General features: G+C 34.1%; 1 protein-coding gene across 1 annotated transcript; it reads left to right on the forward strand.

The window, feature by feature from the left end:
* Positions 1-7,663: 7,663 nt before the first annotated feature.
* On the forward strand, positions 7,664-11,427 carry LOC137707985 (uncharacterized). The gene is made up of 6 exons (XM_068446944.1): positions 7,664-8,663; positions 8,874-9,094; positions 9,463-9,685; positions 10,090-10,175; positions 10,470-10,561; positions 10,696-11,427. Exons 1-6 carry the CDS (start codon positions 8,574-8,576, stop codon positions 10,953-10,955), a joined length of 972 nt encoding a protein of 323 aa, XP_068303045.1. The 5' UTR covers positions 7,664-8,573; the 3' UTR covers positions 10,956-11,427.
* Positions 11,428-18,656: the final 7,229 nt, after the last annotated feature.

Raw genomic sequence — 18,656 nt, forward strand, 5'->3', positions numbered from 1 at the left:
ATAAGGGTAAATTAGTAAATTTGTAAGGAAAATTTTGACTAAAGGAGTTATATGAAAGGGAATTAAAACCTTAGGGGGTGTTTGTGTAATGTCTCAAACGTGAGGGGGTTTTGTGAAAATTCGATAAACCTCAAGGGGTGTTAGTTTAAGTAACCCTTTCTAATCCCACAAATTATGGATTTTATTTAAAATCTCATTAACATAAACAAATATAAATATACATTTTTAATTTAAAAACTATAGTAACATACATTATTACATTAATGTTAGGGATTTCGATCAAAAACTAAAAACAGACAAAATTTCAATAAAAGAATATTGATAGTTAAAGATTGCATCTAAAGTGTCGCAAAGAAAAATAAATAAGTTAAAAACCAAATCCACCAGTTTATCCTATTGGCTATTTCCCTCCAATTTCTCCACCTTCCCACCAGCGGCCCCGTGGAGAGTGGAATAGTATCATGATTGTAAAGCTTTGTCCTCCATTGTATTGATTACTAGCCTTCATGCATGCGCGTAAAAAATATTTTTTAAATCACGGCGTGTTATGCATGACTTATACGTTTTAAATGTATTTATATGCGTAAATTGACAAGGGGAAAGTCAAATATTTGAAGTAAATGAATAATCTTAGATCATACTAGAAGAAACCTCTCATAAACAAATTAAAACAACTGAATCCACATAATAAAATTGATCTTTATTGAATTTATATTAAGAATAAAGAAAATAATATTTAATAAACAATTAATTGAATCACATTATTTCTAGCCCATTGTGAGGCTAAGCTCACCCCCTCTTCCTTAATGTAGATAATATCGTTTGTTCAAAAAAAAAAAATCATTTGACAACTAATTTAATCACATTATTATCAGCGTGCGAAAAACTTTTTTTATAACCTGCATTACACGACTCTTAAGATGTTTTGAACGTGTTTAAAAATAGAGAAAATATATTTAATGAACAACTAATTGAATCACATGCTAGCCTATTGTGAGGTACTAATTATTACCCAAAAAAAATAAAAAAACTGTACAAAAAAATTTAATTATTAAAAAAACACTATTAAAATGACGAAAATACCCCTATCACATTTGATGCATTACTTTGAATTGCTTTTGAAGTTTTTTGTTTAAGGGGTATTTTTGTCCAATTATTTTGATGAAATTTGTAACATAAAAAATACTGTTGATTGGGCCGTTGGCTTTTTATATAAAAAGATGTGTTGGGAATCTTTGGTTATATGTGGCATGCACCTATGTAATGCAATTATGTTTTTGTATCATGGAATTGTGTGATATTGTTTGCCATAGTAAAGCTAGCTAGCTAGGTGGGAAAGGAATCTGAGTTATGATTTAAACTGAACACAGAATCTGTGAAAGGCTTCTGTTTGATGCTTGCTTAGTTCAGATTTATGTACAAATTAATCAGACTGCAATTGACTATTCAGCCAGTTAGTACAAGATATAGATGTATACCTTTATAATAGAGAATCTGATTGAATTAGTTAATGTTTTGATTTTTTTTTTCTTTGGCATGAAATCCAACAATTCCAACAGTTCAGCAGCACCAAAAATAATGAGAAGAGAATTTAAAATATTTCTTTTTTGAAGGGAAGACAGAGAATTTTGTTGAAAATATTGACAGAACGGAAAAAGAAGAACAAACATATTACGAATTCATATTCTTATTTCATGGGCTAAAACAAAGGGAGAAGACTACATAATGTCACAACGGCTGCATAATCAAAAATTTCGTAGTGCCAAACTTTAACTCCAATAAAATAGTTAGAAGGTGTATGTATAAAGACCTAATTCTTAACAAACAAGTAAACAATTGTAAACCTTGATAAATAATGTGACAGTAATCAAAATCATTATCCTACTAAAAGATTAATATATGAATACCAAACAAGTTAGCATAAAAATAAACCAAATGACTAACTTTAATATTTTCCAACATATTTGAATGTGGGATATATATATATATATATATATATATATATATATATATATATATATATATATCTTGAGATAAATTGAAGAGAAATATCACTAAATCAAATACTTTAGTCGGTCAAAAATCTAATAATTGAGTTAGGCAGATGTCTGTATCTACATCAATTCGAATGATGGTTTTTATTTAATTTCCGAGTGCACTGAAAACAGTAAAACCCATTTGGTATGGAAAATTAATGCAACCTCTTACTGGAAAAAAATTGAGCGAAAATGTACTCTCCTATCAACTTTTAGCAACACCAACATCGATAGTTACACATATCTACCTATTTCAAAATTGATGACACGATTGAAACAATTAAGTTGTAAGTCTGTGTTATCCAAAATTTAATTATATATTTTGTAATATATATAGTTTTCAGAAATTAATTATCATCTAGGATCCCTTAATTAACTTCCCAAAACAGTGCTGAAGTAGCTTGTTCTTGTTAGCCAGTGTTTGTTACAGGCAACACTTTATTTGGTTACTTGTGTATTTCAGTTTCAAACAATTTGGCTACACTTTAAGTGCTAGCAGACATCAGATTCAAGGAGTGGGGGCAACTAGGGTTTGTTTTCTTTCCAGATTATTATCGTGATATATATTGGTAAGACCACGTCAAATAAATATGCAGAGAAAATAAGTTGCAGACGGGTCCCTTTTGAAGTAGGTTGCTTGCTTCTAATACTGTTTAGTGATGGAGGAGGTACCTGAAAACATGCATAAATAATTACAGTGCCATTGCCAGAAAATTCAGCGTATAAATGTGGCACTACTAGCTTGCAGTTGCACACATAAAAACATCCCCGGCGTCATTTTCTTCTTCTGTGACAACGACAAATATTACATGTATATATTGACATGTCACAAAAAATTTGCATAGAAATTCAGTAATTACTATATAAGTTCATTGACGCCTAAAGTGTGACAGATCTTCATTTTTACTTCAGTCAGAACAATGGTAATAGTTCTTCAACATATGTATTAAAATGTGTATCAAAATGTGTATTCCTCAATCCTAACCCTATATATATATATATATTTTATTTATTTATTTACCTGAGAGTTCTACCCATGCATTGAGGTTTTTTGAATTGTTCATTATTCATGTTATAATGATCGTTTATATGATTTGAACTGAAGATTTTCTTGAAGATGAATTAAGTTGATTTGCAACTGACCCAGATATTGGATGGGAGTTGTGCCCTACTAATTACCCAAGCGCTCAAAGTAGTGCTTAATGTTTCCCAATAAAATTTCAAACAAATAAAAACCGAAAGCTACTAGACCCACCCTATTGTCTTATAGACCCACCCACGTTATAATCCCACCCACCTTAAAAAGAAAAAATTAAAATGCTATTTCCCCACCCGTTATTATTTCCAAAATAACCTTTAACTTATGCATACATATGAAATTATAAAACAACATATAATTTTCATAATGCATCACATACGTGGTATTTCAACTAGCTCTCATGCCAGGGTACTGCTGATTCATTCCAAACATTCTAAAGTGCACACGACAATGAAACAACAAAAAAGGAAAAGGATTGTTTGATTTGCTTAAAGATTTTCGTAGGTGAGTTTTGTGTTTCTCAACATATGTTGGCCAAATTCAAATAAGCAATAAAAATAAGGATATGTTGCCCAAATCCTTTTTGTTGATCTTGAAGTCACAAGTATGCAAATTCAATTGGAAAACACACAGGTATCCAAATTCAAAAGGAAAACTTTGATGGCAAATGCAAAAGACCCACATACAAAATTATTCTTTTACCTCTTCAATAGAAATATAATCTTCTACATCTTCCATAGAAGCGTCATCTTCTACTTCTTCAACGAAAAAGTCATCTAAATCTTTTTTTTTAACTTTTAATTTTTGCTTTCTCTAGATGAAAAGAGATGGAAAGATGAGTTAGGGTTTAAGATAAACTGAGCGTGCAACCCAACCCTTTTTTTTTAGCGCAAAAAAGGATAATTAATGTTCTTATTAGCCATTTTACAAATGAACAAATTTGTAATTAAAAAATTTAATAAAAGGTGGATGAAAAGATAAGACAATGAGATGGAAATAACATCACTCAAGTTTCATTTAATTAGCTTGTATCACAATTTTACCCAGCGTAGTTATAAATTCACTTGGTAACTCAGTAGTTAAGATTTTCTTTAGCAAAATGAAAATTAAGTATCACTCTATCATATCGCCATTTGGAACTACCCATTAGATTAATTAAGCTAATTCTAGGTTTCAAATAGTATAAATGAGATTGAAGGAAATGAGAAAATAGTCTTTCTATTTTGCTTCAATATTAAAAGGAAACATGGAAAGCGTGAAACATGTTCCCAAAATGACATATCGCACCCCAAAAATTTGTCGTCTAAACTTAAGATTTAGGGAGTAAATTAATAAGTGTCTTAATCTTGGCCTAGGATTCTCTTTGTTTTTTTTTCCTTTTTTCTTTTCTCTCCTCTTATTTGAATAGTTACGATTAAGTCATACCAACATCTTATGTTGACTCTTTTATAGAAAGAAAAAAACAAAATAGAAAGTGCAAGCGGAGAGAGAACGACTAAAATTTGGAGGGAAGTATCGTTGTGGCGACATCAAATTGTTGTTGGAATGGTGATTCAAAATTCTAAGAATTTTGGTTTAAATCAAATTGAAATGTAAGTCTTTTTTAATTAAATGGGGTTCATTGAAAATGAATTTTTGGTTGTTAATAAAATCGTTAAGAGTGTAATTATAGCTTTATAATGTTGTTATTTGATTGGTGGTTCAAGATCGAAAAGAAGAGTGGGCGTCGCTCAACTTTTGCTCCCTTTCTGATTAATGAAAAGGCAATATGAGCATTTCATAGACATATTTGATAAAAAAAAAATAAATAAATAAAACAATTTTTTTAAAAGTGAGGTCAAATGTGCAACTATTATAAATAGGGGTTGCTATCCACACACTTCATTTTACTTCTCACACACCGCTTGATAGTTTATGTCCATTAATCTTTTTTAATTCATCTTATCCGAAAGTTAAAAATTAAAAAGATATGTAATAAGTAAAATAGAATGTGTGGATATCACATTCCTATAAATAAAAGAAAAATCATTGCTGCTAAAACCCAAAAACACAATGCCATCGTCAAACTGGAAGGGACCACCCTATCAACTCGCTCATCAGTACTATCCTGTTCCATGCCGTACTGGATATCTATCTACTTGTTCACACTGTTGAATAATTGCTGGGGAAAAAAAAAACATATAAACAATATATATACTCAAAGCTGATTGCTTCTGTATATTAAAGGGGGAAGGGCAGTTACGGACATTCTACGTCGTCGTATTTGACTTATTTTGTGACTCTGTTGTTATTGTTGTTACGTTCACGCGGTTACCCAAATGCCAAGATTTGCTTCTTCTCCTCGAACCTTAACTTACCTTGCAGCTATGAACATGACTGTGATATGAGGTAATATTATTAATAAGTGAAATTAACCAGTTAATGTTTTGCAGCTACGGAACAAAAATAGTAATTAATAAGATAATTACAAAAAAATGTAAGTCTTGCTCCTAGGCCTTAAATCGATATTTTCTTGTCAATTTCTTCACATTATAAACAAAAGTCACACATTGTTGGCACCATAACCATATTTAATATGATACGATGATTTAAAATAGAAGGCATTGGGCTAGCTTATTTTTTTATTGTGTTAGGGACTATATGATGATACTAAAAAAAGTTGGAGTTCCACTATAAAATCAATTGGAAAGATGGAGAATAGTCCAATTCCATATAAGACCTTGCATTGTTTGGTCTCTCACCGATGTAGGACTTTGGTCTCACACTCTTACACGTCCCCTCACGTGTTGCTAATTTTTAAGCTTAACATGTGGACAATACAAATTGGATGACGTGGCTGTTGAGCTTCAAATGTAGTACAACCTGCTATATGATACCATGAAGAAGTTGAGATTCCACCATAAAATCAATAGGCAATATGAGGAGTAGTCCAATTCCTTATAAGCTCTTGCATGATTTGGTCATTCATTGATATGGGACTTTGTCCTCATCTTCTCACAAATACTATCTTTTTATTTTATTTATTTAATCGGCATATGCATTATTCAAATGCAAAATTAGTTTTTGTGTTTGTTTAGGAGAGCAAAATTTTAGTTGTTACAAATGAGGAGAACGCAAAGAAGGAAATAAAACGATTATTCATGCAATTCTAAGATGTGATTGCTAAAAGAGATGGAATATTTGCACATTTTGAGTCAATAATTTTAGAAGTTGTAAATGGTTTTGGATATGAGGGAATCCCCAAATTGGGTATAAGAATCAAAGGCGAGATATTTTTGAAGGAAAATAAGAAAGAATGAAAGGTGAGATTAGAGAAATTAGTTCACCGAGTTGGTGAAATTTCACATGTATCTTTGATGTTTTTCAGACGTCTTTGATCGCAGTAGGAGTTTATCTAATATTTTTTTCTTTATAAAAAAATTGGGGACACTCAATAGATATAGAAAGAGAAGAAACTGAAACATGAACCAACTCTTTTGACTTACTTTACAACGCGAATCCAAACTCCTAGGTAGAGTGGAGATTGGCCACTCATGAGGTTTCTTAGACTATGTAATTGTTAGCCGAAACTATTATAAATTTTAGAGAGAGTTCTAATTTCCTAAAGCTTGAAAAAATTATAAAAAAAGCTTTAAATTTATTAAAATCTTTCATCTTTTACAATACTTTAAAGTCACATTCTAATTAAATACACTTATTGTAAGATCCCACATCATCCAGATATGAGGATCCTGCGAGCCTTATATGTATATTCTCATCCTTACTTAACACGAGGCTTTTTGGGAGCTCACTGGCTTCTGATTCCATCGGAACTCTGAAGTTAAGCGAGTAGTGCGCGAGAGCATTTCCAGGATGAGTGACCCACTAAGAAATTCTCATGTGAATTCCAAAAACAAAACTGTGAGGAATTGGGCCGGAATGTGACACTTATTTAAAAAACAAGAATAAATACACTTTAAAATCTTGAATAAATACATTCGAATTTCTATAAAAAATTATGATTAATTTTTTTTTAAAAATCTTGATTAAATACCCATAAACTTCCATTTCCCTAGATTCAATTAAAATTTTGATTAAATACATATGAATTCGTAAACTCTTTTAAAAATTCTTTTAAATCTTATGTTAAAACTGTTGTTCAGTTAAAAGCATATTAATTTTCAGTTTAAAATAAGATAAAGAGTTTCAACATTTTTTGGCAATATTATGAACCAAATTAAGAACGATTCTTCCACCCCTGCTTTTCCTCTACATTTTTCCTTCTGACAATTGCAGTGTTGAAAAGAGAATGAAGAATTCAAAGATGATTATGCTACTTACCAAGCAAAGCCATGGACCAAGTCTCATCCAGTTAAAGAAAAAATAAATAAAAATATTCAGCTGCCTGCATCTTCCTATTGGATTTAAAAATATCATAATATCCAGGGAAATTAAAAACAGTAGAACAGAAAAAGAAATTCATAAATTCATATGGTTTATCTTTTTAGAGGGAGGAGGGGACCTTTGATTGAGACAGATGAGTCTCATAAATGATAATTCTGGTTTTCTGATGCCTTAATTATTGTTGATATTCAAATCCATTTCTCTGCAAAATCTCGCTCTTTCTAGAACAAAAACCTCCATTGATATTTTTCTCTCCTTCTTCCTCTTTCCTCCGTCACTCTCTGTTTGTTACTTTTTCCTTTGCTTTCTCTGCTTTTCCGGGAAAGTTGAATCCCTTTCTCGCAATTCTGTTAGAAAATCGTGTCTTTGTTTGTAAAACTACAAAACCCAGAAATCTCTTGCGCAGAAAACTAGGGTTTCAGCTCTCTTTTTTTTTTTTTTTTCCTCAAAACTTTTTCTGTCATTTTCTCGGGAAAATTCAATTGAAAGCCAGTTTTTTTTCTGGGTTTTTTCGTAATTTTGATTTTTGGGTTTGATGTAGCTTGAAGGTTTAACGTTGAATTTTCGTGACTTTGATCAGGGTTGAGTTTTCTTTAAGGTTGGTGAAGAAGGAAAAACGATTACAAAAACCAGGAAAAACAGGGAGAGAATTCCGTGTCCGGGGAATTTTGACCAGCGTATAAATTCTCCGGCGAACGGAAATCCGTTGGGAATTGATAGCATTGCCAGCGAAGAATCTATCTGTGAAGGAAAAAAAAACAGAGGTGCAAAGACTCGCCCGTGAATTGCTGTGTCCAAGCTCCAAAAAATAGAACTCTTTCGTAGGCCCATTTCGCATTTTTGTCTCACTTTTCAAGGGAAATCGAATCCCGACAATCAGTCTCTCCCCTCTTTCCAGTTTCTCTCCCTCTCTCTCTCCTCTCCTCTGTCTCTCTCTCTCTCTGTTTTTTTCTCTCTTTTATAAGGCTCGTTCTGTTTTCCGGGTTGGGGTGAGAGAAACATTTTTTTCTCTCTCTGATTCAGGGTGAGCGAAAACCCAAATTTTCTCTCCCCTTCTCTCTCTCCCCCTCTCATATCTCTGTCTCTCTCTAGAATAGCAGAGGAAAGAAAAAGAAATGCTTTTAGACAAAGGGTCAATGCAATCAAACCTTGACTGCTTCCTCCATTCGACAACCCCGGTGCTCCAACCCCAATTCCTTCCCAAGGTTTGAACTTTTCTTCAGTTTCCTGTTTCTGGGTTGTTTTTGGATGAATACTTTTTCATTAATTTGCATGCTGATTTTGCTGCTGTCTGATTTTCTGTTTCTGGGTTGTTTTTAAATCAATGGTTTTTGATCAATTTGCATGCTGATTTTTTAATTTTTTTTAATTTTTTTTTTTTTTAATGTTTGCTGTTGCTGCTGATTGCGTTGCAGTCTGAGATGAGGAACCTCAATCGGCTATGGCATCCATGGGAGAGAGAAAAGGTTGAGTATTTCACATTGAGTGATCTCTGGAATTGCTATGATGAATGGAGTGCTTATGGCGCCGGAGTTCCAATCGCCATGGACAGCGGCGAGACTCTTGTGCAGTACTATGTGCCTTACCTCTCTGCTATCCAAATTTTTACTAGCAATTCATCTGTGAACCGCTTCAGGTATAAATGTCAGATTTTACACGTAATTTTTCTTGTGTTAAGGTTCAAAATTGCATTTGTAGTAGCTGTGTCAGCTTGGTTTTTGCAATCTGATTGTTCCGGTGATCGAATTTGTAAAATGGTGGTTTTGATTGCCTTAAAACCGATATGGAATCAACCAAGTTTTGGTTGTGATTTGTTGTACAATTGAAATGCTAAGATTCTGATATGGGTTAGTTGGACTGTTGGACTACATTGATTTGGTGATTCTATGCCCATCTGATACAGCTTTACTTACTGTAATTTCGTGTAATTCACAGTCTAATAATGGTATCTGTCTTTGTTAAGTTGCTGTAAATGGCAGAATCACATTCAAATGAATTTTTCAGGGAAGAGCCCGAGTCAGGCGACTGTGAGACGAGGGATTCGTTTAGCGATTCGTGCAGCTTTGAGAGTGAAAATGATAAGCTGTGGAGATGGGATGGATGCTCTTCGGAAGATGGCGGGTTCGAGCAAGACAATCTCTTGCATGTGAATGATAGATTAGGGTACCTATATTTTGAGTATTTTGAGAGATCAACTCCCTATGGAAGAGTTCCTCTCATGGATAAGGTATCCATTTGTATTTTCCTCTTATGCAAACCTTACTCTGTGCCTTTCTAATTTGCTTTTTTCGGTTCTATTTGAGTTTATCTGATTAAACTTGGTAGTAATCTTAAATTAATGGTTTTGTTATAGTCATGCGACTACTTTCTCCAGTTTTGGTATCTGAACTTTTGACCTTGATAATTTAACATCCACATCTCTCTTCATGAGAATATGTTCTTGTTTAGTTGTTCTTCTCTTTTTGACTCTCTGTTTAAGAAGAAAAATATATGATTCCCTTAAAGATATGAGGTTCTAACTTTTGGACGCTCGGGACAACTTATGCTGATTAGTTTATCAGGCTTCATAATATTACCGCATAATAAAAGTATGTTGGTTTGATTGACACTTTGTTCGTTATGCGCTTTCAGATCAATACATTAGCGCAACGATACCCAGGCTTGATGTCATTAAGGAGTGTTGATCTCTCACCAGCTAGTTGGATGGCTGTTTCTTGGTATATCTCTCTTTCTTTCGCGCCTTAACACGTGACACCCAAATAATTACCTAGATAGAATCAGAGTAAAGCGTGCAATCTGTCTTGAGCATGTTACTAAACTTTATTGTTTTGTTGCTTATGAAAAACACAGAATGTGCAACTTTTTTGGAAAATCACTCAGATGTCGGTTATTATTACACGTTGTAGAGAATAAATACTGCTTATAAATGACCGTAATTACACAGATGCGCATGCTTCCTTACTAGGAGAAAGCAGAATTTAATTTAACTTTCTTGATGTGATTATTTTCAGGTACCCAATTTATCACATTCCGATGGGAAGGACTATAAGGGATCTGTCCACATCCTTCCTCACATACCACACCCTTTCATCTTCTTTTCAAGGTATTTATTCTCCACGTCCATTTCACTTAGTTTTGTTTCCATTCTCAAGCCCTTTTCACCATAAATATCCAAGTTCTCCAATAGCTATGTATATGCACGATATTTACTTACACGTCCTGTTGCACTGTATGTAGACATGGACCTTGAGGATGATATTGAGAACGATGAGCAACGGAAGCGAAAGAAAGGGGAAGGCATCTCTCTCCCTCCATTTGGTTTGGCCACTTACAAGATGCAAGGGAGTGTGTGGGTCTCAGGCAACTGTGGAAGGGACCAAGAGAGGCTCACGTCTCTATTGAGCGTGGCGGATTCTTGGCTAAAGCAACTTAGGGTCCAGCACCATGACTTCAACTACTTCACAACTATTAGGCGTGGCCAGTGTCAATACCTTTAAAAGAACTCCTTCACTTGATAGTGAAAGTGATTGACCTCTAAACTCCTCTCTTGGGATAATTTGGTTTTTGTTAACCTTTTGTTTTGGAGTTTAATTAGCCGATGAGGCTGATTTAGGATTGTGGTTATTTGCTAGGGTGTTTTAGTGTTAAGCTCATGTTTGACGTTAGTATATGAGGGTATGTGATGAATGACTTCGACTCCTTTTGTTGGGACTTTGTATGTAGTTGAGAGATGGGTGAGGATAGAGAAGGGCTCTTTGAATCATGAGTTTATGGTGGTTTGTGTAAATTATTATATTCTCTTGACCGTTTATGGAACTCTGGGGAGATGAGGATAAATTGCCTTCTCATTTTGCAATTTTTTATTTAAATATTTTTCTTCCGATTTTCCAAACCCTAGCGTGTGGTCATCGATGTTGATCACATATTGGGTGGTCAACATACTGGGAGTGAATGTTGCTTTCTACTGTGTATATTCCACTCTTTATAATACTTAAAACATGATTAAAATGCTAAATGAAAAGAAATTTTATCTTTATAATACTTAAAACATGATTAAAATGCTAAATGAAAAGAAATTTTATCTTTATAATACTTATAACATGATTAAAATGCTGAATGAAAAGAAATTTTATGACAGGAGTAGACTGTTGTTAAGGATAAGCCTATTTAAGTACACCGCTGTTAAGGATAAGCTTATTTAAGGGATTTTGTGGAAAACATCATGATATAAATTATGAAACTAGAGAAGTGGATCCTTGGTTGTTCTTGCATCAGCCAAAATCTCACTAATATGGGAAGTTCTGTGTATTTTGACTAGTTTATCTTGTCAGTTGGAAACATGGAATTCCAAAGCAAAACGACCAACCAAAAACTCTTTATGGCCTTGGGTTGCCTTCAGTCCTTGACTAGGTGCAATACTATATCATTCTGTGTGCTCGCGTCAGACTGAACCACCACATGACATAAGTTATTGCTTTTAGTAGATTGGTTGCACAAAGTTATATTATAATATTTGGGATTAGAGTCATCATAACTCCACCAGTAATCATGCTTTTGTCGCGCAATGAATGTTGGCTGTCACCGTCGACTTGAGACATGCAAAGAATTAGGGTTACGATTTTCATATTTCGGTTTTCTTCTTTCGCACTTATTTTCGTTGAGTGAAAATCACTTACTTAAATTGTTATCAGGATATTTGTTTTTGGTGGAGGTTTTAAGATTAACATGTAAGACATTTGACTAATATTTCAAGACTTTGTTTGGGCTTCGAGTGAAAAAAAAAAAGAAAAAAAAGGGGTTTTGTCAAAAGCAATTTTCGGTACAATAGGTGTGAACTATTAGGTATGTGTTGGATGAAATTTTCATATGCTAACTTTATGTACAAGTGGCATTTAGTTTAAGTGTATTTACCCATACACAGAATCTTCACATTTTCTTTTCTACTTTTAATATATACATGGGACTAGAAATGAGAATGGTGCGAGCTTACCTTATTATTATTCAAAGGGGAAGGTTTGATAAATGAGCTTTTAAGCCCTTTTGCTGAATTGTTGGTCCGCAGGCCCGCCCTATAGAATGAATAAGGAGAGGCATGTTGATGACCACTCTTATACTACTCCTTACCACCCCCCCTGTCACTTAAAGGGCGAAGTTGCTGAAGCGAGTCTAAAGGCTAAAGAATGATCTTTGAACGTTACTACGCATCCTTACTAATTAATAGTATAGTGTAAAGTGGTAGCTATTGCTTATTGGATTGAGACCAAAACATTCTAACTAGCCTACTGTGTGAAAGGAATGTTGGCATACTGAAAGTCTATCACTCTCTCTAAAAAGCGACAAGAACTTACACGGCACATGTAAATCACCCCGATGACGTCCTTGTGCAAACAAAATAAAGATGTGTAAAGTTTTTGTCCATGGTGGTGTCCTTTTGCCGGCGATTTAAAAAATCATCTTTAGTTTTGATAAACCTAGTGCGCGCATAATTTTATAACCAATCTACAGTTAAAATATGTGAGTGTTAGGTATTGACTCTATAGATTGGTTTTGAACATTCAAAATGGGGAAGAACTCACTCTAGAAGGATAAAAATTTATTCCAGGGTTTGAGTGTTTTTGAATCCCATTAGTGCTCAATTACTTATCTCTTGCCCATGTCATTCATTACTGCACTTGTAGAATGTTAGTGGTTTCTAAGACAATCCCATTGACAAATCTGTAAGCTCCTTTTTGAGTGCAACCGACTATGTGATCCACTTATGGCTTTGGTTGCAAAGTGGGGAAAACCCAAATTTCCCTATTTTATCTATAGAGATAGAAACATCATGTCGTTTTGATCTCAAAAGTGCAACTACTAACCACATATTGTAACATGTTGTGTACGAACTGATATAAATAACAAGGACTTTTGGAGTCCAACTACCAACAAACACCAAAATTGCACCAGCCATTGGGTTTTGTGGGTCTAGAGACATTGATCATGGATGGATTTGCTGTATTGCACTTGATATAATTCACTCAATCTGATAATCCACTTAGACATTAATAATAGCTTGCCACATGCCATGCTAAGGTAATTTCTTCTTCTTTCTTCTTCTTCTTCTGATTTTTCTAATAAAAGAAATTCATAAATGTTTTTGATACATTGGATGTCATCAAAATCTTAATATAGCTAAATCTAAACCATTTCCTAGCTGGCCTTATCATTTGGATAAATTTTAAGGAAAATGCTTTTATGTTAAAGTTGTCAGACTGTAAATTTAGACTATTAATTCAGTAAATTCATATCTAAATTTGTAATTTAGATTAATAAAATGACGACATAAGCATTTATATAAAAAAATAAGTATGACAATGAACAAATGCTTTCCTTCTGAATAAGTTGCTTTGTTTTTGTAAGAATTTGAGTGCAATTTGCTATAAGTGGGATATTATCACCTATTAATTAATTTTTTTAGCTACAAATTAAGGACCTCGGATATCAAGAGCGCATGAGCTAGAAACTACAACCATTAAGTTGAGAAATTCCATCTATTTGCTGTATCAAATTTCATTCGTTATATGTATAATGTATCTCATACCTTCCTACCAAGCCTTGTATAACTAAAACGTACATTAAAGTGATTGATTGTGTAATGGAGTCTAAGTTAACTGGGTAAATGCATGTGTTCTAATTTTCTTCATAGTTTAATATATGAGGTCACATTAAACACGTCTTAAATTACTTAGGTTAGTAGGACACTCTAATAACTTTAGGTGAGTAGTTAATCACAACTTGTACCTTCCTGGTTCTCCATGTGGAATATAGAACTGTTATTTTTTGTTTCGTTTTTATTCTCTTGTATCGTAGTTTCACATACGCGCTTTACCGAAAATTGTTGAGCTACTATATAATTAAATATTGGTTTCCAAAAGATGGCTTTTGATTTTGTAATCCACAGAATAATGTCTACGATAGTCATAGGTGAACATCGTATTCTTATATTTGCTGTGTGGACTATTTTATCCCATAAATCATCCAATTCGGGGAGGCTTGGTAAGGCTTTTAGCCTGCAGGTTAGTGGGTTGAACCCATCATATTCAAACCCTTGATAAATGCCTACCCGAGCCTAATGAACTGATTGGCGGGTTGAGCCGAATCACCAGATGTCCACCCCTACCAATGATCAATACACACAAAAAAGAGTTGATCAAACTTTGCGCACTGAAAACTTCAGAGTTTCTTTTGAGTATTCCACTATATTCAAACAATATAATTGTAAAGCCAAATTTCTTATTGCATGCTAAGCATTTTTAATCGCTTTATTATATATTGAGATACATGATAGAATTAGCAAAACAAAACCGATGCAGTTCATTCCGGGTAAGCTTCTATGATTGACAGGACACTTGGGATTTTGATGATCTTGTAGCGAGAAAGTCCTCCTGCCCTCAGCAGTTCCTTCCATTCAACTTCACTTCTCTCCTTCCCGCTTGAAGTTTGAACCATCATCGTTAGGTCATACCTTTGAACGAAAGAATCCTGTAGTCCACCACCATCTGGCTGTAGAACCCCATCAACTATAATGATCTTTCCAGTTTTCTCAGGGATAGCTTTGCAGCAGTTCTTCAGAATTTTAATGCATTGCTCATCATTCCAATTGTGCATTATCCACTGAAACACAAAAGAATTGTCATCTCATGCATGTGTGTAATAGCATCTGCACACAGCCTTGCTCCACTAGTGCTTTTGGCTAATTACCTCAGTTTTGTATGTATACAATCATGTAGCTAATTACCTCGGTTTTGTATGTATACAAATAGCGTTGTCCTTATGTTTATCTAGCTGAATCATGCAGATCCTCATAATTAGCTTGAATCCAAGGGAAATTTGTGCTAGAGCCTAATCATGTACCCGAAAAAAAAAAGAAACAATAAATTTATGTTAATGCCTAATCACGAGTAAATAAAAACTAACCGATAAGAAGTATGCCTTACATCATCTCAGGGTTCGAAAGAAAATTAAGGTTTTATTATAACACTAATTGGCAGTATGAGGAGTAATCCAACTTCTTATAAGCACATGCAAGGTCTATTTTTTTTCCCGAACAACATTTATATTCTCAACACGATCTCACATGTGATAGATTTTCAAGCCTAACATGTGGACAATAAAAATTAGATTGTGGCATTTGGGCTTCACACATAGGCCAAGATATGCTAATAAATTAAGGAAGTTGAGTTTCTACGATAAACTAATTGTTAATATGAGAAGTAGTTTAACTCTTTATAAATGCATATCTTCTTTCTCTAAGTGAAATTCATACTCTCAACCATGTTTTCCTTCTTTTCAGTTCTAAGTTTTCCTTTTTTTTTAGTTCTACTTGATCAAGAAAGGCTTTGTGTTATAACCAGCATGAACTGACATGCTTATAATTTATCGTTTTATGGTCAGAAATCGAAATGATAAAACCTAAGATAAACGAAACACAACGTAACCCAATTTCTGTGTATCTTTGTAAATTCGTACTCAAACTTTAGTCATGTAATGTACCTAAATAACTGGTGATGAATGTTCATCCCTTCCCTTTTTTTTTTTTTTTTTTTTACCCTACTTCACTAATTCTGAATCTATCGAGTACTGGTCAACGAAATACCTTCGAAGACCTACTAAAGGATTCGTGCAGAGACACCCTTGCCGAAGCACATAAGTTCCTCTTCAATCAAGAAACCAAACACAAGTGACACATGTCAACACCTGAATAAAGCTCCTAGAGTCCCACATCGACTACGGATGATAACGAGAGACTCACCTCTACTATAAAAAGAGATCATTCACCTGCAATTGATCCCTGATGACATTATTCTACTTAAGCAATTATTAGAACTCACTTATGATATTGATTATACTTAAACTTTTGCATCATGTCAACTCTACATTACTAATGAGAACTCATCTACCCTCGTGGACATAGCTTAACTTAGGGAGAACCACACACATCTTGTGTTTGCTCCCCTTATCTCTTATCATTTTACATATTATCTTCACTGGATAACTAAAGCAACATTGTGAAAAGTCACACCTTGGCACTTTAAGTTGTTCTAAAGTCAACCCAATTTGGTACATCAACAACCTTCATTCTTCAATAGGTTTGACCTCTTCTTTAGTCTTGTCATGTACCTAAATAACTGGTAATGAAGGTTTACCTATTTCTTCAATAGGTTTGGCCTCTTTTTAGTCTTGTCATGTACCTAAATAACTGGTAATAAAGGTTTACCTTCTTTCTTCAATATTTCTAATTTCTTCTTTAGTCTTATCAGGTACCTAAATAACTCGTAATGAAGGTTTACCTTCTTATAGGTTTGGGCTCTTCTTTAGTCTTGTCATGTACCTAAATCACTGGTAATGAAGGTTTACTTTCTTTTTGAAGGAAATATTTGTGAAAACTTGTTCATTTGAGCAACATCTATGCATGCAATTAACAATTAAACGGTGAAATCATGCACTCAAAAACAAAACTTCACTCATGAAATTCAAGGCCTAGTAATTGTGGTGAACCAAGACTCAACTCAAATCTTAAAGAAAAGAGTTGAGAAACTTTTATACCTTTGAAGCACCTCTTTGCTTAGCAAAGGATATTCACCCATGTGAGAGCATTCTTTCCTTCTTGCTCCTTGACTCCATGGATGTGGATGGAGGAGCTTTGCTTCTTGACTCCATGACTTATTGGATGGATGAAGGAATGGATTCTCCAAGTTCCCAAAATAGGGAACCTCTAGGTCTCCACACCAAGAAAAGCATTGAGGAAAAGATGAGTGACCTAGAAGAAGAAAGATTGCTAGCTATTTTCCTCTAGGGTGGCCGGCCTCTTAGAGAGAAAAAGGCGAGCTTGTGTTCTCTCCAATTTCCTTAAAGAAAACCCTAATGATGAAATGGCTATAAGGATGCATTTATACCACCTCACATTTGAGTGGCAAACTTGCAATTAAGCCAAGTTTACTACCCCTCACTCTTATGGCCGGCCTTGATGGGTTTATTGGGCTTTCAAGCCCTTTATGTTTTCAAGTTGTCATACAACTTGAGTTATTGGACTTGACATTCAAATCCCATTGGACCTTGAGGCCCAAAACTAACCCAAGGTCTAATACGAACTGATTCATTTGATTAATTAACATATTAATTAATCCTAGCCATAAATAATTAAACCATTTAATTATCCTTACTCATCTCCGTTGTTTCTTCAATTTCTACCTTACACGGTGTATGATCCATTAGATTCCTTTTAGCGAGGCAGTGGGCAATTAGAACTCTTCAAATCGATTATGAATTGAAACATACTTTCAATTCTCCCTTTAGTGATTATACACATTTAGGGCTTCCACAAACTATGAGTGACACCTAGCAGTATATCATGGCTACCCAAGCTAATCAGAAAAGGTAAAGAACCTATTAAGTTTAGGATTACAATGCAATACGGTCTTTCTCTAATACAATACTCTTGACCACATTGTTTGGTTTGATAGTTTATTCATGTCTACTATCCAATGTGATTCTTTTACTTATATGATTACCTTGAATGTGATTTGAAATGACTTCCTAAATCTCATTCATACTCTGGCCAGAGATTCTTAATCATATCATAGAGTATTCTCCCTCAAACGATTTGAAGGTTAGAGATCCCTTGTTGTGCATTCACTTGCCTCCATGGCTAAGTGGCTTAACCCCAGCTATGCCATGGACGCCCTTTGATGGAGTGACTTTGACATAGTCAAAGATCAAGGACCTAACCACAAGATAACTATGATGCCTCAGGTCAAAGGACTACTTTGCATTATCTCAACCATGAGTTCTCATGTGACATGAGTATGAGAACTCCTTGTTGATCATGTTCAGTGGACTCATTCTCTATTAAGCACCTACATGCTTGTCTTGGTGTCAATCACACCAATGACTCGAGACCAGTCACTATCCCTAAGAGAAGGCATATCACGTATTGATCTTAACGGATTGTCAATGCCCAATTGGCAATCCTATGATTAAGAACGTTTAGGATATGTATACGGAAGAGAATGGTCTCATGAATCTAACTTCTTTAGATCACATTCTCCCAATTACATATTTCTTGAACTTATCGTTTAAGCATATAATATTTATATGAGACGGCTTTAAACAATAATTTTTGCCCTTAATATTAAACTAGATTAGTTTAACATGTGAAA

This window comes from Pyrus communis, chromosome 11 (genome assembly GCF_963583255.1).
Source record: "Pyrus communis chromosome 11, drPyrComm1.1, whole genome shotgun sequence".
Lineage (NCBI taxonomy): Eukaryota > Viridiplantae > Streptophyta > Magnoliopsida > Rosales > Rosaceae > Pyrus > Pyrus communis.